This window comes from Ipomoea triloba, chromosome 10, assembly GCF_003576645.1.
Source record: "Ipomoea triloba cultivar NCNSP0323 chromosome 10, ASM357664v1".
Taxonomy (NCBI): Eukaryota; Viridiplantae; Streptophyta; class Magnoliopsida; order Solanales; family Convolvulaceae; genus Ipomoea; species Ipomoea triloba.
This window is the reverse complement of record NC_044925.1, coordinates 23,353,765-23,373,893: the sequence shown is the minus strand read 5'-3', so window position 1 is coordinate 23,373,893 and position 20,129 is coordinate 23,353,765. Positions and strand designations below refer to the sequence as shown.

The following is a 20,129-nucleotide window of genomic DNA, read 5'->3' as shown; positions in this document are numbered from 1 at the left end:
TATTGTGATAAGCTTGTAAGTTGAAGATCAACGTTGATAGCATCTCAAACTCAAATGCCTATTATTGGCATGGTAGCTTTAGAGAAGTTGGATGACTTATTGTGGTAGGCTTATAAATTGAGAATCAAAGTTAGTAATACCTTAAACTCGAAGGATCTTTAATGGAAGTTTCCCAACATCTTTGAATACTTCAGACTTCAGAGTATAGAACATGTCAATAAAGAAGAATACAAGGGAGCATTATTGGTGCACAACAAAGCTGCTGTTATGTGTACTTGAACCAAATTCATTAACAAATGTCTGTCTATTCATTTTCTTTTCTCAGTGCAAATACAGCATAAAACCAGATATAAATTAGAACACTAATTTAAGAGCACAAATTACTCAGGAATGCAATTGTTCAGAAGTAAGCCACTCTTTTGCTGCTACCAGATCAGGCAGCACAGTGGCTCCAGATTTCCTCCAATTTTCAGCATCAGCTGTCTTGAACCTGTCAAGCAATATTGCATGCATCCCCACACTCCTAGCCGGTACGAAATCTTTTCGCATGCTGTCCCCTATGTGCAGAACTTCTTCTGCAGCAACGTTTCCAGCTCTCTCCAACGCAATCCGATATATCTTCGGGTCTGGCTTTTCTACGCCTTCTAGCCCAGAGAATACGCCAAAATCCCACTCGGATCCCTGAATTCATGCCATATAAGAACAACCAAGCATTGCCACTACAATTTGAGTGAAATTCGTAATGTATTTGACTTCTGCTTGTGTTAGAATATTAAGTTCACCTGATTCAAACCGAGCGCTGGAAGGATTACGTCCTGATACCGATACTCAGCGTTGCTGACAAGCCCGACTGTAACCCCTGTAGAACGAAGCCACCTTAGGAATGGTTGGGCGTCTGGGAAAATAGTGTACGGTGCAGAGGAACCAAACGTTGCATATATGCGTCTAAAGATCTTTTCAAAAGTCTCCTCGTCATAATCATATCCAGCCTGTCAAAAAGCGCTATTAAGTCAGCTATCCAATATGTGCCCGTCTTGTCAGCCACACGGGTAAACTTGCAACAAAAGCATCAGTCTAATGACCAATTTGAGAAACAGGACATAGAGTTATGCGATGTCTACCTTCACAAATGAATCTCGCACACAAGTCTTCCACCAGATAATGTTCGGGATCTTTTCTGCAAACCCAAAGCATGGATGTTTTCTTGCCATATCTGTATAAGCGAGTTTAAAGCCCTCATGTACTCTTTTATAGTCGGGGCATGGAAGTCCCACGGCTTTGGCTGCCATGCAATAGTAGTCACCTAGCTCTCCTTTGTAAGCGATCAGTGTACCAGTAACATCGAGTGTGACACAACGTAACCTTTTCAGCATAGACATGGTAAAGATGTTGGAACTCTCAAGTTTCTGGCGCCCAAATTCTGAACTATATTTGAGACTCGATCTTGTGTTAGAGTGAGGATATCGGCTTTATCAGCACTCCAACAGCTCTGCACAAATATTTATATACATCACTGAAGTTGAGTCCCATGCACCATTTAATTAAGTTCCAAGTATAAATAATGGAGAATTCCACTATGTGAACCTCTAAGGGCTAAGCGTAACTGCACACTTCATAAACTTTACTTCAAACGCTTATGCCAAAATACTACGTGGTCCTAAATCTAACGGCTGAAAATAATATGGAGTAAAGGATTAGGTAATCATCAACTCATCATAAGGTGTTTCAGCAAATGATATCTGAATAGCTGATGCATTCAGCTCAGTTATAATTTTACTTCCCGATTTGTAGGAAGACTAATATTACTAGAGATGCAATTCTATATGCCTGCACTTAATTGATGAGAACTTTCCACTATCCTTTTTAGTCTTTCATGACATACTTTGCACTTAGAAATTCAAAAATGCCAAATTATCCCCTGAACTCTTAGAAGACAGAGGCCAAATAACACGATGCCTCCTAACACAAAATAGCATTTCTCTTCTAATCTAAACATGGAAATTCAAGTTCAACTCCCAACAGGAGCGGCCTATTGGCCTTCTTGGTTTGAGCCAGTCAATTATGGGCAACTTAGGTTGGTTTACCTCCTTGTGGTCCTTTGCCAGCTAGGGCACAAGGCAGAGGTGGCTGCGGGTTTCCATCATCACCCAAAAATAAGGATGGAATTTTGCAATTTGAGGATATACTGCTATCCTGTTCTTTAAGCTTATCTGATAACATTCAGTCATACTTCCAAGGATCAAGACACATTAGTGAAAACCAAACAAGACAACCTGAATGACTATCAATAAGCTTCCAAATCTTCCTAATCAAATACTCCATAACTTCTGGGTAATGTGTATTCTAATTCACTCATTAAAAGCATCCAATAATTTCATTTTCCACTGGATGAGACATGAACACTAAACAAGATGCAGTAACTTGAGAAGAACTGAGGAAGGAGGAAAGTAAAGCATCATATAGATATAAATTATTATATCCTTTAGCATTACAACAGAGAAAACAAGTCTAAATTGTTCGTGTGTAAGGATGAACATATAATAAGAATGCCAATGCCCAACTCCAGAACATAATATACAAGAGGGAAAATAAATTTAAAAAAAAAAATTCTTAACATCAAGAGTATAAATCTTTCTATTCCTCAAAACAAAATCTCAAAAAGTTATAGTACATCTCAAATCAACAGAAATTTCAATAACTTTTTTCAGGTGAAATCTAAAGATAGTTTTAAGTAACCATTCTATCTAAGCAGAAATCATAAAACTTCAAAAACTATAAAAAGAACAACAGAAATGCAGATTAATTTACATAAAAGTGGAGTCACTATATGCTTAAATCTCAGCATGATCCAAGAGAAAACAAACAAACAAGCAAGCAATCAAGACAGCAAAAGATCCAATTTTGAAATTAAAAAATGAAAAATTGACATGCGCAGAATGGATTTGAAGAATACCCAGAAGCCGAAACGAGTACCAATCACTGTTGCGTCGCACAAAAAGCCATTTTTCTGTGAAGAGTTCGATTCTTTGTACACCGTATATACATTCACAAGTTCACAGAGAGAAGAAATCCTAGCATGTATTTATTTATTATTATACTGTAATTATTTATAGCATTCCCAAGGAAGGCAAGGAGGCAAGGACTACTTTAAAAAATAAAAATGAAAAATGAAAAATAACCATTGTACAATTAATTGTAATTTGTAAAGAGCTATATTTGCTATAAAGTCCCTCGTGCCTGAAAAAGATTTTCAATTGTATTTATCAACACCGATTTTAATAATAAACTACAAGCATATAAGTATTAAATTTTTTTTTTATGGACAAAGCGTAAACATATATGTTCAATATTAATAATATTTATCATAATTTTAGATTTATTTAGATATTAAATATTTATATTATTGTATTATAATAATGTAAACTATTTTTATAAATTTGATATTTATATTTTAGAAGATAATAAAATATACTGTGGATGCATGTGCATGTTACAATAGTTAGAAAAGTGTTTATATAAGACAATAATCGACTTATTTATACTAGAAGCAGTCCTATTGTTCTTTTAGTATTGCAGATGTTTTCCTAGTGAAGTGGGTATTTGTAACGATTATAACAACTATCAATTGGCTCCGTTTTTCCAATCCAACCCTTTATTACTGGTTTGTCTAGTTCGGACTTTAAGTTTCTTTGGCCTCAACTTTTTAGGTCGAATATAATATATTCATCAGTATCTAATCTAAAAATAAAGATGATGAAGGTGGGAACCCCAATTTAGATAACTAAGAATACAAACTTGTAACTATAAAGTCATGAGTTTAAATTTCAACCCTCTTAATTTAAGTCAGTTAATTATGGACAACCTAGACTAATTTAACTCATTGTGATTTGTTATCGACTAGATTTACAATGTATGATTTATCCCGCATAGTAAAAAAGAACTGGAAGATTGTGTATGAAGTTTGATGATGAGAGTGATGAATGAATCAAGAAAAATAAGGTACGGAATGAAATACATTGATGAGATGAAGGACACACGTGTAATTTTCGGGAAAAAACGCGAACCACGGATACCCAGAAAACCAGGGATGCCTGCGGATTTGTATGTCTAAACAAATCGGTAATAAATACTACGGAGTAAGTAGTTTTCAGCATCTTGTTTTTGGATTTCCTCAAACTCCCCACCCAACTTTTTAAATCTCCTCTTACACAAAATATGTTAATACTGCCCTCCAGATTATATATTTCTATTAAGTAACTAATATTTTTTTTGAATACTACTGACTCTATTATAATGCAATATCTGTTCATAACTACTTTCTCAACCTATTGAAGCACAAGAATCAGTATTGCTTCCACTAAAGCTCGAACCCACCATCTCCCGTATAAAGGGAAGGGTTTGATGCCATAAAATTGCGAAATGCCTAGTTATCAAGCTACATGCCCGCGTAGTTGTGACTCCCCCAAATAAGAGGTCACAAGTTAAAACGTCAGTCAAGACATTGGCTCTCTGTGTTTTGATATTCAAAAACAAAAATTAGATAAAAAATTTTTAAAAAATAGTTTCTAAGAGTTATTAATATTTCGATAAAAACAGAGTGTATAATACAGCTCTCTCTCTCTTATTGATAAATTCTATTCACTCAAGGGGTGAAATGCTTGGCATATTCTTTCCTGCTTTAAAATGCTTTTCCCCACTCTTTTTACATCTTGTTAAAAGAAAGGTACAATTCCAAAGATTTTTTTTTTTCTAATTTTGTTATCAGGTCATTTTAACATTTAATTTCTAGATATTATTATTGTCACATTTGGTATACAACATTCATTTTTTGTCACATTTGATAATTTCAATTAAATCAATAGCTAAAAATAATTGAAATGCATCACATTTTAAGTTTGGATGACGAGGAAAACCCTACAATCCAAATCGCGCATTATAATCCTAACCGGCAAAGAACTACAAAGAAATAAACCAACCTAGATTACCATAACTAACCAGCTCAAACTAAGGGAGCAAAGATCAAACTTGTGACTTTATAAGGCTAAAATTGATTCTTGTTTGTCTCCTATGAAACTGTTTTCATAGGATCCTTAGCCTATATGTGTGTGTGAGATCAAATTAAAATCACACTTACTATGAGAAGTATGGATTAATATGACCTATCCATCTCATATGATCCATAACTAAAAAAAAACAAAAAAAACAAAAAACAAAAAAAAAACACAAATATATATATATATATATAACAAAACAAAACAAAACAAAAACAAAAACAAAAATTGTGGAGTACTGGAGTTGATTTAAAAAAATACAAAATTTTAAAGTTTTTATATTTATGTATTTGACTCTACCTATTTTTCTTTATTTTCTAATCATTTGATTTACTAGATCAATAGTTACTTTTGAGTGTACATTTACCTATTAACAATTACACTCATAATTATTATGCGATGCACATTTGCAGTTCTTATGAGAGCAACATGATTCTCGCTGGAACTTGCTTATATATTTATATATAAGTGAAAGAAATATTTTACGGTGATACTGATACATGTAACTAATAGTATGTTTAACTCTCATTTATATTACTAATAAAAAATATGGGAAATGCTTCTCACTGTAAATATCATACAATTTTTGTCCGTCCCTGATTATTTTGGTATTTTGGTGTGGTTAACTTTATTTTTTTAGTTCTAAATCTCAACTTAATATAAATTGCCACATCATGAAATAAGTTTGTGAGTGAAAAATACAAGAGTGTAACAAGTAAGGCATACAATGCAAATACATTTTCTTCTAATTCTTATTGCATAACAATTAACAACAATATTTCATACTTATTTTTTTTAAACACAACTTCATTAAGAACTAAGAACAGACGAAAGAAAGCCGAGATAGGCAGATGGGGAAGAGACCAACGAAACAAGGACAGACGAAGAACCAGTTGCCCTGAGCAAAGCATGAGCTACCTGGTCTGCTAACTTCCTGATATGGCGAACACAGACGTTGCCCATATCGCTAGCAATGACTACTTATATAAAGATAAAGATAGATAATTACAAGATTATTTCCATGTATAATAATTAAGAAAATTATTACACCCATTTCCTCCATGAATGTTGTTCATCAAACTAAAAGAGTTTGAAGTTCAGACTGAAACATCAGCATAGGAAGACACCATCTTGAGGACATGAACACTGTCTCCCACTCTAATGCTTTTTTTCTTTCCTTCATCACTGCAGTCTGTGCACACAACATACTGTCCAAAGTATATCTGCAAATTTATTGCAGCTACCAGTTTATGCTAAAACAACACACATCATCCAAAAACACAAAACTTTGAAAATTTTCGTAATCCCTTACCCTTCCAAGCGGCTTCCTTTCTGGATGCAAGACTTTGTTCGAGCGGAACTTTGAAAGGGTCTCAAGTGGCTCTGGGCCTAGTGCTGCTGTTTCTGGATGAACTCTAGTTACCTGAAGAAGAAATTAAGGTCAAATAGGAAGCCAAACTCGATGTTCTTGGTGCAATCTAGCCTATCAGTTTAGTCTTTTAGTTGAGGTGGAGCACATGCTTCAATTTGGTATCAGAGCCATGACCTTGTTGAGCGTATAATATATAAACATAAATGTGCAATCTAACTATCAGTTTAACCTTTTAGTTGAGATGGAGCACGTGCTTCAATTAATTTACATTAATCATCGAGATTCCAAGGGGAGAATATGCAGAGGAAACAAGCTTTTACCTTACAGCGGTAACATAGTTGAGAGCTATGAAATGTTAATCCATTTATCTTCATCTCCTTCCACAAATCTTCAGCGTATGCTTCACAGTCCTCGACAATAATGCTGTGGGGAAGTTTCCAAAGCATCAAAGATTAAAATTTTATCAAACAAACCCCGTTTATGATCTACATGGATTGAATGGTGTGTATAGCTTTGCTATATTAGAACAATAAATTTGGTGTCAAAGAGATACTTGGCTCTGAAGCGCATAATTGATACAGGCTCCTCAAGCTGCTCATTTAATGCATCCAGTGATTTCTGACAACAATAGCAAAAAGAAAGACAAAGCAGAATATGGTGGTAAGACCTTAGTTCAAAGAAAATGGAAATTTTCTTCAAAGGACCGACTAGTCTAACCTGGGATGCCAGGAGATATGGAAAGGCATCATTAAACTTAATATGGTAGCCGGAGGCATAACTGGGGTTCGCGGACCTATTCTCTGTTGCTGCATTAGCATAAAAGAGAGAACGGCCATTAGATGTGCACATTTATCACAGAGTTCAAAAACAATATACATCGTACTTCAATTTTAAAGACACAACCAAACCAATTGTGTTTATATCTCGCAGATTATTATTTCAGGATCCCTGGACATTTTAGTACTCTGGATATCAATTTTCATTAGGGGACGATCTTTGAAGGGATTTATAGGAGACGTAGAAGCATAAGATGAGATGTCCTTAACTTCGAATTGGAATGTTTTCTGACAGCTAGAAAGACACTCGAATCATTATAGTTTGAGGCAGCTAATGACTAATGTATCCAAGAAGATTTAGGATGTTTAATAACTGAGTGTTACCTTCATTAAAACGCACAAGCCGGCAAGGTTTTCCAAGAAACTTGGTGAACCACTCTGATGCTCGATCTCCCTCGTCCAACGCAGAGCCAGACCACTCCCACACGGAGACACCGTTGCTTATGGCAGACGGTGCAACCAATGGGATCTTCAGCACATCCATCCCCGGGGCCTTAATCACTGTTGAAGTAAACTATTAACCGTTAATAACATTTCATTTGAAGCAATTTTACTAGGATGATCACCTCTATGTTAGATACAAACTGCTCATACTAGTCCAACGAGAACATAAAACGAAACACATTACTTTCACCAACATTTTCCCTATGATATATGAAGGTAAAAGCATCAAATTTACCTAAAAACGAGCCCTTTTTGGGTTCCCAGCCCTCTGAGAATGCCTCATGAGGCAATTCTGGTTCAACCAAAGTGAGTGATGGTTCAACCTTTTGAGTACATGCTCTTCCTCTTGCATTCACAACCATCCATTGGCGATCCCACCGGAACCCTGATTGCAGACAAGAAAGAAACACTTAAGAGGCATTTCACTTTTTATCCATAATCAAACAAAGTTTTCACCTTAATTTTCACAATCAATCAAGGCAGAAGACTATTGGAAGTACTCAATAGTTATACTATTCTCATTAATTACACAATAAACAAGATGAGATTTTTCTTATACTTGCCCCACAAAGGCGAAATCCCTCACCCAAGGGCTCCATAGGATTGTGGAGTGATATAATCACAGTGACTTAACGACCCATTAAGTGGAAAGACCACGTGCCCACAAAGAAACACCCACAAGAGGGTGAAACTCTAATGCTGTGATTGTAAAATATTGCGTCTGAGGGTGAAACTCTCATGTTGCGACTGTCAGATATTATGTCTTAACCACAATCTGACACCTAGGAATCAACTAAGCAATTCGTGAAGGTGATTTTTCTTATACTGGCTAAAAATTTAGAATCCATGACATTGGGAAATTGCATAGAATCCAACAGCTAATTTCAAGGCTTCACTAAAACAATACACCAATTCAAGAAACTGCAAGTTCTCAAATTGGCAATTTATCAAGAATAAACTATCAAAGAACCAGTAGAAACTGAACATCATTTCAATTCTTGGGGACCATTTTATCTATTTTCACCATTAGGATTCACTGTTTAGCATACTATTCTGGGGCATGCAGCCATACATTCAGTTTGAAGTGGTGGCACCATTGATGCATGCACGGCGAACATGAATTGAATTGAAAGAAGAAAAAAGATTAAAAAAAAAAAATATACCAGTGGAAGTAAGGGCTGCTTCAGGAACAGAGATCCCACGGCAAGATTTGAGAGGGTATATCAAGATTGAACACACTTTTGCTGCTGCTTCACATTCCCCCATTCTTTCTTTCTTTCTTTCTTTCTTTCTGTCTTTCTGAGACTTCAATTCATGTCACACAGACACTTTGGTTGGTGCTGCGTAAGAAATAGGCACAAGTTAAATAATTTGACAATAAACATAAAATATTTGATAGGGTATTAGATAGACTTCAACTAAAATGTATTTTTAAGTAACATTATTTGTGGGTTTTATGTAAATAAAATATTATGATTTCTAATTATAAATATAAAATTATCTTCTATAATTTAATTTTTATTTTTTTTTAAAACATTTTTTCTTTTGGTGTGCTAGGGAACTTAGCTTTCAGACAAATTTTGTGGGTCGTCGTCACCACCATATCTTTGCTGACAGCTTGATTGATTGTCTGATTGTAGGTATGGAGACTATGAGTGAACGACTTATAGGTCAACTTAAAATAAGATTTAATGGTGAGAGATTAAAATTAATAAAGTTTATTACACTTTTCATAGGTTGATTATAATACGGAGTAGTATTTTACAAATGGTGTTTGCTTAATTTTTAAATGTTTTTTTAAAAAATTAAAATGGTTTCACATACAAAAATTAGATAAAATTTTGATAAGTAGATGATATTATGAATATTTTTATGAAAAAAAAAAAGTTGAAATATATGCGAACTCATTGGCTCACACTTTGGCAATAGTCTCGAGCTCTTAGTCTGGTCTGATTGAGTGGTCGATTTTGCCACCAGCCTGTATTGCTCACTTTTTTCTTCTTATTAATGCAGTTTTATTGATTTTCGCTTTCATAACTCCAAAAAATAAAAATTAATGGCCAATATATAATTTTCATGGATATGTAATTGCTTTCGGTGGGCGAGTGAAATAGCTGGTATAATTTGCTTAATTGTGTAGCCTCTTATAAGTGCTAAGCTTATATGTTTTATAGACTTTTATTCGGGAACAAATGTTAAATTGGTCTCTACACTATGTTTTATCTGTCAATTTTATCCCATGTTTTGTTTTTTTGTTTTGTTTTTTTTTTCAACATTGCAATAATTTCAATAATTTTTAATCAATTCGTCCACTTTTAATTTTTCTTTTTAACATCATTACACCTTTATTAATTTAATCCAAATTTATGAGTTGACACAATCATAACACCGTAGAGACCAAGACAAATAAAAAGAAAAAACCTTAAGTTAGGGCCCTCCTTTGTCTTCTCCTTTCTTTCTTCTTTTTCTTCACATGTTGTTGTTCAACTTCAAATAAATCAAGTTGCTAAGTAATTCCACTTGGATGTTGTTTTTCAAGTGACAATATTGGTATATATGATTTTCAAAGGCCACAATTTATTGTCTACATCTAACAAGTTATGAAAAACTATACATGTTGAATGAATTAGAAGACAAATAAACTAGTTTCAAATTCTTGCATTTAATTTTGATAGTGATCAAAGCGAGTAAACTAAGTTCAATTCATTAGCTAATAGATCATTTGTGATTTGGTTGTCTCCTATGACAAAAATATTTAAGTTGGTTGAATACAAAAATTATAAAAGTATTTTAAAAAATAAAAAAGAAGAAGAAGAATGGGCTTCAAAACTTAAGACACTTCCTTTTTATTTGTCAATGTAAGTGGATTATTAATTTATTTTGCAATAATGTGGTTGGAATGTTGGATCGGATCATAAATTCTGGTTAAAATGAACAAATTTGTAATGATGTTAGAAAGTCAGTAAATTGACTAATATTTATTGAAGTTATTGTCGTTGAAAATCTTAACAAAATTGATATTTTGAGTAGTTATTTTGTGGTATAAATATATATAGGTCCATTTATAATTTAGATCATGTCTATCCATTACTGTTAAAAAATAAAGATGAGAAAGCTAGTAAAAAGCAGTTCTTATATCGTGGACCGCGGTCCCAAAACGACGTCGTTTCAGTAAGTGGGAGACGCAATCCGTAATTGACACTACAGTTCATCTCAAAAGATACTGCCTTACATTTGTTTTGATATTATCGAATGAAACTGTAGTTATATCGAAATGTAACTGTAGTTGTGTTGAAATGTAATTGCAGTGTATATGAACTGATACTGAATAACAGTTTCACTTTTGTGTTTTATATTATCAAATGAAACTGTAGTTATATCGAAATGTAACTGTAGTTGTGTTGAAATGTAACTGCAGTGTATATGAACTGATACTGAATAACAATTTCACATTTGTGTTTTTATATTATCGAATGAAACTGTAGTTATATCAAAATGTAACTGCAGTTGTGTTGAAATGTAACTGTAGTTGTGTTGAAATGTAACTGCAGTGTATATGAACTGAAAGTGAGTGGCGCGAATTCATCCGTCTATTTTCATTAATCAAAACGACGTCGTTTTGATGCGCGGTCCACGATATAATTTGCGAGTAAAAAGTCTTTGCCCAATATTAAAAAGTGGTGTGTGTTTGCATTGGTATATATACAATTATTTTTATATAGGAATTTAAACTCAATAACATAGAGACTCTCTCGCGTATGTTGGGCGAAATTCATAGTGCGACAAACTGACAAAATGTAAGCAATATCATAGAATCGGCTTGGGTTCGGATTATATTACGCTCATGTTCTTGCTGAAACTATAGGTTCACATGTTAATTATGATTTTGAGTATAACTTCGACCTATATTTGTAATTATTTTATTTTTGGTAAATGCATTTTAGTGTCTTTTGCTTTTAAATAAATAAATAAAAATTCATAACAAATTCTATAATGTCAAGTTATGTTGAACATATAGTACGCATACGTTAAATTGTAATACTATACTAAAAAAAATCAAATTCTACAATAATCAAAAGTTTTGACAATTTTTCTAGTCGGGTAAAATATATACTCCGTAATTATAATTTATTACTCCGTATTTAAATGTAGCGTAATAATGTGCAAGCCAAAGTGTGAAAGTGGAGCCACTCTGATCTGACATTATGAAATTTGTAATTAATAAAGTATTAAACTATTAATTCACTGTTAAACGTGTCACATAAGGTTTGGTGCTAATAATTACTCTTATTTTATTAAAGAAACTTTCAGGAAGACAGAAAGATACCTTATTTACTTTTCGTATCCCCTCCTTCTTTTTTTTTTTTTTAATACAACTGACCCTATTACAAATAGCCCGCAACAAATAATCTTATATGGGCATGTTTGGTTATTGGCTGATCCGTCAAATTTTAACGGATCCGTCAACTTTCACGTTTTGATCTCGGTCAAAACGTCAAAGCGTATGTTTGGTTAGCAGCGGATTGCTCCAAACCGCTGAAAACTCAAACGCTGCATAGCATTTGAGTTTGGCGTTTTGGAAAATATATATATTTTCCCCAAAGCGCCCTCCCTTCTTAAAAAAAAAATAAAAATTAACTGTAGTCTTTACGGCTTCTCGCTGGAGAAGCCTAATTGCTGCGGAAGCCTTTACGGGTTTAAAATTTTGAAGAGGAGCACTGCTCCTCTTATATAGAGGAGCTCAAGTGCTCCTCTTCCAAATTCTTTCGATGTGGGATAAAATCCCACGTCTTATTTACAAAGGGGAGCCACCACGTGGCTCCCCTTTGTCTTTTTTTTTTTTTTTTTTTTTTAAATTTATTTTTTATTTTGTTATAATTCTTTTGTTTTATGATGATGTAATTATTGTTGTAAATGTTATTGTAAATTTTATTTTATATAATAATAATAATAATATGAATGTCCTTTTAGGTCATTTTACATATTAACCGCTAATCTAAACAGTTAATTTTACCAAACATCTTTTTACAAACCGCTAATACAATCTGCTGGTCAAACCTGCTAATACAATCCGCTGTTTGATAACCGCTAACACAATCCGCTACCGCTAATAGCTAACTGCTGATAACCAAACAAGCCCATAATCTGGTGGTATTGAGTGTCTTTCTCAATTGAGAAGTAATGAATTTTTAGTAGAGAAATATTGACTCTTTGTGCTTCAGTAAATTGAAAAAGTAATTATGAACAAATACTACATTGTAACAGAGTGTGAACCATATTATTATTTGTAATTGTTTTATACTATATAGTTCTTGTTATTACTTAGTCATTTAACAATAACCTGTATGTTAGGAGAGTTCTCAGGTTAGCTATGTTAAGAGGACTCTCCCTCTCTCTCTGTTCAGTTGAGAAATTCAAACTCATTATTCTAATCTGGTATCAGAAGCGACAGGTGGAAAATTCCTTTTCTCCTTTCTTGTTTTAATTTTGGCCGTCGTTTTCTTTGTTTTTCCTTCTCGAAACGACACCATACGTAAACAAACCCTTCGTTTTCCTTTTTTCCCTTCTCCTCGAAAATGACCACCGAACCCGCCGCAACCAACACCCTGGCCGTCGCCCTTGCCGTTCCTCCACCGGTGACACCAACTGCCCTCACGGCGGCTCACCATTTCGTCTCAGTCAAGCTGACGACGAGGAACTACCTGCATTGGCGCACCCAACTCGTGCCATTTCTCCGCGGGCAGGGGTTGCTTGGCTTCCTCGACGGATCCAATCCGTGTCCTCCGGCGTCCATCGTCCCCGCCGGCGACTCTGCAACACCAGCGCCTCCACCGCCGACGAACCCCGCGTACCATGCATGGGTTCAACAAGATCAATCGATCTTGTCTCTCTTGATGGTGCAGGTTTATAGGTTAACAGCTTAACGCTATGAGTTAGACCTCCTCATTTTTTTTAAAGAAATTAAGAATCAAATTCTGTGAAGGTAACTTAATTCAAATTTTAAAAAGTAAATAATTTAGTTGATAGAACACTTTACAATGGCCTCTTGTAGCACAACCAATTCATTGCCAAAGATACAACAAAGACGTCCCTAGAACATTGATCTAGTGAATAAAAAGTCACATTTAAGACTTCTAGCTACAGAATAGGTGTTTGATTTCTATCATGAAAATTAGGATGGAGTTTGGGTTGGGTTATCATTTTGTGCGTAAAAATGTATAATTTAATGTTGAGTCTTGAAGCTAGATTTGCTCAATTTATCTTTTCATGGGTCTGGAAATTGGTTCATGTGATACAAGGTATAGCCTGTGCGAAGTTGGGAAACTTGTAGTATAATATGTCTCACGGGACTTAGCTCAGTGGTTCAAGGGTCGCCCTGGAAATCTTGCTCCAGTGTTAGAGTGGAGGTTCGATTGAGGTGACAAAAACTTTTTTGTGCGTAAAATGTACATGTAGGGGTAGAAATTGATGATTGATTGAGCGATTTGCGATTTACCTCTTCTAGTGCCCTTACGCTGACAGGGGTTCTAGGGTTTAGAATTAGTATCAAGTATTATACTATGGACCAGGTCCACTTGTAAGATAGACCATTAACCTAAGGTATATTTTTAATATACCAAATATATATTTTTTAATCAAACCATGATATATCATTAAACAAAATAACGCACCAAAAAGCCTGGTGGAGTGCCAAACCACTCTTGACAAACCGATTGAACACCATTAATAGCCAAAACGTGGGCCAAGCGATGGTGATCCCTACGAATCACCCTGGGGGCAGTGGGGGCAGCTGCCCCCACTCACCCCACTCACCCCACCCCCACCCCATATATATAGCCTTTGTATGTATATATGTATATATAGTACATGTTTTATATATAAATATATGAAAACAGATGAAAGTTAACAAGTGATAAGCTTGCAGAGTTGGTAGGTGTGTGGTTTAATTTAGAATTTAGAAAATTTAGAAAATTGTGAGGGTTTGAATCCTAGCCTAAGCACTTGCTTTCTTTTCAGTTGTATACGTACATATTGCTTTTTTTTTTTTAATATATATATTAATGATAAGATGTATAATTATAATGTGTTTTATATATATATTAATGATAAGATGTATAATTATAATGTGTTTTCTATTTATATTAATGATAAGATGTATAATTATAATGTGTTTTCTATTTGAATTATTTTATCAAATATAATAAAATTAATTATATTTTATATAGAGTTATGAATTTTAATATATATATATTAATGATAAGATGTATAATTATAATGTGTTTTCTATTTGAATTATTTTATCAAATATAATAAAATTAATTATATTTTATATAGAGTTATGAATTTTAATATATATATATTAATGATAAGATGTATAATTATAATGTGTTTTCTATTTGAATTATTTTATCAAATATAATAAAATTAATTATATTTTATATAGAGTTATGAATTTTAATATATATATATTAATGATAAGATGTATAATTATAATGTGTTTTCTATTTGAATTATTTTATCAAATATAATAAAATTAATTATATTTTATATAGAGTTATGAATTTTAATATATATATATTAATGATAAGATGTATAATTATAATGTGTTTTCTATTTGAATTATTTTATCAAATATAATAAAATTAATTATATTTTATATAGAGTTATGAATTTTAATATATATATATTAATGATAAGATGTATAATTATAATGTGTTTTCTATTTGAATTATTTTATCAAATATAATAAAATTAATTATATTTTATATAGAGTTATGAATATTTTTATAAAGTTTTGATGTGTTTTATTTTCCGCCTATATCAAACAATATTTATAATGTATTTTGTAATTTAAGAATTTATTCGTATTTGATATTTGAATCTTGTGGCACTCGGTTTATACTCCCACATGGAAAAGAGTGAGTTCGAGTCTCAGTGGAGGCGACTGTTGATGACTCTTTGTGCTTCAATAGGTTGAGAAAGTAGTTATGAACATATATTACTCCGTAACAGAGTCAGTAGTACTCAAAAAACATTTTTGAATTTAATTTACCTTTGCTTCTTCGCCCCCCCCCCCCAACAGAAATCCTGGATACGTCACTGTACACAAATAAATAACATAACCCATATACGAAAGGTCTGCACTACTCATAACTAGGCTTGTATAAAGGTTTAGACAATCCGTCTCAACTCTAACGTTGGCCAGTCGTTTCCTCCTGATCCAAGAGAGCGCTTCCTAACGACCCGTATACTAAATGCATATTTTTAATACACTCTTCATTTTTTGAATGTGCATTATTTGAATACTGAAGATACATTATTTGGTATACTATAAAATAATGAACATTTAGTACACAAATAATCTACCTTTAGTATATTAAAATGAACATTTATTCATGGTCTACAATGTAATATGAATCATGATCCATAGTATAATCTATCGAATTAGTTTAGTTTAAGCTAAGAAATATAATATATAAAAAAAAAATACAACAAATGCCCATAACCCATGCAGCCGCTACAAGCCATTTGACCGTGACCATCAATTCTTAATTATTACTGTGTAGACCATAAATAAAAATACACTATTTGTATATATAAAGTACATTATTTAAATACTAAAAATACATTATTTTGCATTGTATAATATCAAATGATGTACATTCAATACACAAATAATGTATTTTTAGTATATTAAAAATATACATTATATTTTAAAAAAAATTATTTGAATATTAAAAGTACATTATTTTGTATAATGTACATTTAATAAACAAATAATATATTTTTAGTATATTAAAAATATTTTTTTATGGTCACACAGTGCATAATAATTTGCCATCAACTCCGTTGTCCTCTCAATAAAAGACGTTAATCTACCATTTTTTAGAATATCTTTCACTTACACGTGAATTTTGCGACTGAGATCATGCTAGAAATAATCATCAACATATTATTATATTAAATTATTGTTGATAATGTATTTTTCTATATTTAAAATTTAATATTAAATTAGAGTAAAATATTCTCGACTTTAAAGAATGAGATGCGTGTACACAAAAAATAAAAAGGCATGAAATGAGATTTGTTTTAATGGACTTTAAAGTGGTACGTTGTGAATAACATGTTTATGTTTCTACAGAACAATGGAAATGAATATAATAATCAAGCTCCGTAATCAAATTTGTTGCAAACTTGCAACTTAATAAAGTTTGAAACGGAACATGTTTGAGAGCAACTTTTCGTTGTAAATTGTGACTTTTCTAGTAGTGGCAAAATTTTGTGAAAATAGAATTTTTCTTAAAACATTATTACAAAGACGTTATGAAAATATCGCAGTTGATAAAAATATTATGAGGTGTGGTAAATAATTGTTAGTTGAATGGATTAGTGAGTTTGACTAGTTAGCATTAGCGGATGGTAGAAAGGTATTTAGTAAATTAGCTGTTAACTGATAGCTGATTGTATGCAAAATGACTTTCTTAAAAGATTATAAAAAAAAACTTGATTTGAGCAGTTTTTTAAATTTTAATATTTTGAAGCAATAAAATGTTAAAAAATCTAATTAATCAAAGAATCATATTGAAGCAATAAACTCTTACCAAACAGGGCAATACCACACAACTACAATTTTATTTTTTCTACATCAGTTAATACAAGTACAAACTGGAAGAGTAGCAAACAGTGAAGCGGGTTAAAAGTTTATGATAAATCTTAAGCCATGGGAAATGGTTTCATTTCATCAACAGGGAAAGAGATTGGAGTTCAAACTGAAACATCAACATAGGAAGAGACCATCTTAAGGACATAAACTGGATCTCCCACCTTAAGAGTTTTTGGTTTTCCTCGAGCATCCCAATCATTACAAACGAAAGTCTGTCCGAAGTACACCTACACAGATGCGGGTGTCAGTGCAGTATTTAAAAAGAAATTATGAAATTCGCTTAATAAATATTAGTACTTGACATTCATAAACTATTACCCTTCCATGTGGTTTTTTATCGGGATGCAAGTTCTCACTTGAGCGGAATTTTGTAAGAGTTTCAGTTGGCTCATCGCCCACTTCTGCTGTTTCTTGATTAACTCTAGGTATCTGATCATAATATCATAATAGAAATGTGGAATGCATTAAAGTTGGCATTCACCCTGTACCATTTAGCTGAAGTAGCTTAGATGTTCCATGAGATTAGAATGAATTTCAAAATCAATAGCCAGTTTAGATGATAAGAGTTATGATATCTCAGAAAGCATATATGTTTAATGGTTATGGTGACATGGGAAATCTTTCTTCAACTTTATAACCATTAGAAATTCCTGAGGATACATCTAAATCTGTAAATCACCACAGCGATAGATGCAGAGGAAATTACCTTACAGCGGTAACATAGTTGAGCGCTGTTAAATGTTAATCCGTTTATCTTGATCTCTTTCCAAAAATCTTCAGCATACGGTTCACATCCATCAACAAGAATGCTGCAGGCAAGTTCCAAAGTTTCATGGATTAAATAAGAGTTTGACGTTTTTGTTGCAGATATGACACAATAGCCACAAATTTTTAACAGATTGCAGATCAGAGATTAGTTTATTATATCACTGCTATATAATTATAGCCATAAGCAAGATTTAACACTGCAATGTTCCTGCATAAAAAGAGTGCCAATAAGGGAAGTAGATTTATTATACAGACTACAAATCAAGCCTTTTCCTTTGTGTGTTTGACCCTTTTGGTTTTGGCTATGGATTGATTTTCTGAATCTGAGCTATGACCTATGCTAGAACATCAAGATAGAAGGTAGCAAATTTACTTGGGTCTAAAGCGATTCATAGAAACAGGCTCCTTCAGCTGCTCGTTTAAAACATCTAGTGATTTCTGGCAACAACGAAGAAACGATATAAAGTTGGTAACCAGAATATGGCTATAAGAACATAATAGTTCAAAGAAATACTAATCACCATTTGGGTACCACAGTCTCTCACCTGGGATGCAAGATGAATTGGATAGGCATCATTAAACTTAATCTTGTGGCCAGCGGCATAGTTGGGGTCCGCAGCCCTAGTCTGTGATGCTGCATGAACACAAGATGAGAGAGTATTATCATTTATCAATCACAGCTTCAATTGATAACACAGTCTGCAACTGATAAACATGAGAATTTGAACATCAACCTTCCAACTATTTATGCAATCATGTGTTAGTATGCCGGTAGATTATCAATTTAGGGTCACATAAGCATCAAATTAAGATATTATGGTCTAAATATCACCATAGTTGCTGCCTGCTGGCAGCCAATATATCCAAGAAGTTATACAAAACATCATGCACTTGATATTGATCATATATATCAGCATAAATTAAACTTTTAGTTGAGACGAACACTTCCTTCAATTCTAGATAATACCTTCATGAAAGCGCACTAGCCGGCTAGGTTTCCCAAGATACTTGGTGAACCACTCTGCTGCTTCATCTCCCTCATCCAAAGCAGAGCCAGACCAGTCCCACACAGAGATACCATCAGATACAGTGGAAGGTTCAATCAATGGGACCTTGAGAGCATCCATTCCAGGAGCCCTAATCTCTGTTTGGAGCAAACTACTAATCATAAGTCATTTCCAAGAAATTAAAAGTTCAAACCCATGAAATCTGGAAACCCTTTGATTTCATGACATTCTTCAATAACCTACCTAAAAACGAGCCGTTTTTGGGCTCCCAACCCTCGCAGAAGGCGTCGCGCGGCAGCTCCACTTCAACTAGGGCAAGGCTTGGCTCAACTCTTTGCGTGCACGCTCTGCCTCCTGAATTCACCACCATCCATAGACGATCCCACAGGAATCCTAACCGTACAGAATCACTCATGTATTTACATTTTTCCAGAAGAATTTCAGTTATTGTCCATAAATCAAGTTTCGGCAGACAATTTAAAATAAGTTATCACATCGCCGGCGCATGAAGAAACTGATCGATCATTCAGAAAATGGAAGAAATCACAAACATTCATATCATAGAATTAATTATACACAGACGAACGAACAGACAAAGTGTATACCAGTAGAACAGATGGGTGCTTCAGAAACGGAAATTCCACGGCATGATTTGACAGGGTATATCCACATTGATTCCACTTTCGCTGCTTCTTCACAATCCTCATCCTCCGTTCTTTCTTCCTTCCCTAAAAGTCGGCTAATTAGGCCAGTTAAGCTCATGTTTGAGTAATTTCTTTCAATCGACGAAACAAATACTTTTTCTTCTCTGAATAATGTCTGGTCAGCTCAGGAGTATAATGAACATCGCCTCACTAGCAAGTTATGCAATTAGGCATACGGACGCCAGTTGTTTCCAGTCGTTGTCGTGTACCTGCGTTCTTCTGTCACATTCTCTGCAAATTCCAATACACTTCGTCATTGGCATCATTGCATGGTCCAACTCAC

The 20,129-nt window shown here is 33.5% G+C and overlaps 3 protein-coding genes across 5 annotated transcripts; all 3 read right to left on the bottom strand.

The window, feature by feature from the left end:
• Positions 1-243: 243 nt before the first annotated feature.
• Positions 244-3,110, bottom strand: LOC116031458 (haloacid dehalogenase-like hydrolase domain-containing protein 3). 3 transcript variants are annotated; one of them, XM_031273677.1, is made up of 4 exons: positions 2,954-3,110; positions 1,122-1,489; positions 783-989; positions 244-681 (listed from the first exon to the last, which is right to left on the bottom strand). In XM_031273677.1, exons 2-4 carry the CDS (start codon positions 1,377-1,379, stop codon positions 385-387), a joined length of 762 nt encoding a protein of 253 aa, XP_031129537.1. In that variant the 5' UTR covers positions 1,380-1,489; positions 2,954-3,110; the 3' UTR covers positions 244-384. The 3 variants fall into 3 exon arrangements, with proteins under 3 accessions (XP_031129537.1, XP_031129535.1, XP_031129538.1); XM_031273675.1 differs by having other exon boundaries at positions 2,974-3,110; XM_031273678.1 differs by lacking the exon at positions 2,954-3,110 and adding an exon at positions 2,085-2,947.
• A 2,664-nt stretch (positions 3,111-5,774) lies between these two features.
• LOC116032680 (mitochondrial amidoxime reducing component 2-like) lies at positions 5,775-9,069 on the bottom strand. Its single transcript, XM_031275368.1, has 8 exons — positions 8,867-9,069; positions 7,939-8,088; positions 7,584-7,760; positions 7,141-7,229; positions 6,977-7,041; positions 6,744-6,846; positions 6,364-6,474; positions 5,775-6,274 (listed from the first exon to the last, which is right to left on the bottom strand). Exons 1-8 carry the CDS (start codon positions 8,967-8,969, stop codon positions 6,149-6,151), a joined length of 924 nt encoding a protein of 307 aa, XP_031131228.1. The 5' UTR covers positions 8,970-9,069; the 3' UTR covers positions 5,775-6,148.
• Positions 9,070-17,285: 8,216 nt separating this feature from the next.
• Positions 17,286-20,129, bottom strand: LOC116031452 (mitochondrial amidoxime reducing component 2-like). Its single transcript, XM_031273669.1, has 8 exons — positions 19,748-20,129; positions 19,386-19,535; positions 19,103-19,279; positions 18,681-18,769; positions 18,509-18,573; positions 18,074-18,176; positions 17,686-17,796; positions 17,286-17,594 (listed from the first exon to the last, which is right to left on the bottom strand). Exons 1-8 carry the CDS (start codon positions 19,902-19,904, stop codon positions 17,469-17,471), a joined length of 978 nt encoding a protein of 325 aa, XP_031129529.1. The 5' UTR covers positions 19,905-20,129; the 3' UTR covers positions 17,286-17,468.

Bases quoted from the DNA above. Each gene is read 5' to 3' on its own strand.
- LOC116031458 (XM_031273677.1), bottom strand. From the start codon at position 1,379: ATGTCTATGCTGAAAAGGTTACGTTGTGTCACACTCGATGTTACTGGT. The intron at 990-1,121 runs GTAGACATCGCA...GCTTTTTGACAG, and splicing joins TGCGAGATTCATTTGTGAAG to GCTGGATATGATTATGACGA. The intron at 682-782 runs GTGAACTTAATA...GCATGAATTCAG, and splicing joins CAGCGCTCGGTTTGAATCAG to GGATCCGAGTGGGATTTTGG.
- LOC116031452 (XM_031273669.1), bottom strand. From the start codon at position 19,904: ATGAGCTTAACTGGCCTAATTAGCCGACTTTTAGGGAAGGAAGAAAGA. The intron at 19,280-19,385 runs GTAGGTTATTGA...TGCTCCAAACAG, and splicing joins CAAAAACGGCTCGTTTTTAG to AGATTAGGGCTCCTGGAATG. The intron at 18,574-18,680 runs GTGAGAGACTGT...CGTTGTTGCCAG, and splicing joins CAATTCATCTTGCATCCCAG to AAATCACTAGATGTTTTAAA.
- LOC116032680 (XM_031275368.1), bottom strand. From the start codon at position 8,969: ATGGGGGAATGTGAAGCAGCAGCAAAAGTGTGTTCAATCTTGATATAC. The intron at 7,042-7,140 runs GTTAGACTAGTC...TATTGTTGTCAG, and splicing joins CATATCTCCTGGCATCCCAG to AAATCACTGGATGCATTAAA. The intron at 6,475-6,743 runs GTAAAAGCTTGT...TTTCTTCTTCAG, and splicing joins AACTATGTTACCGCTGTAAG to GTAACTAGAGTTCATCCAGA.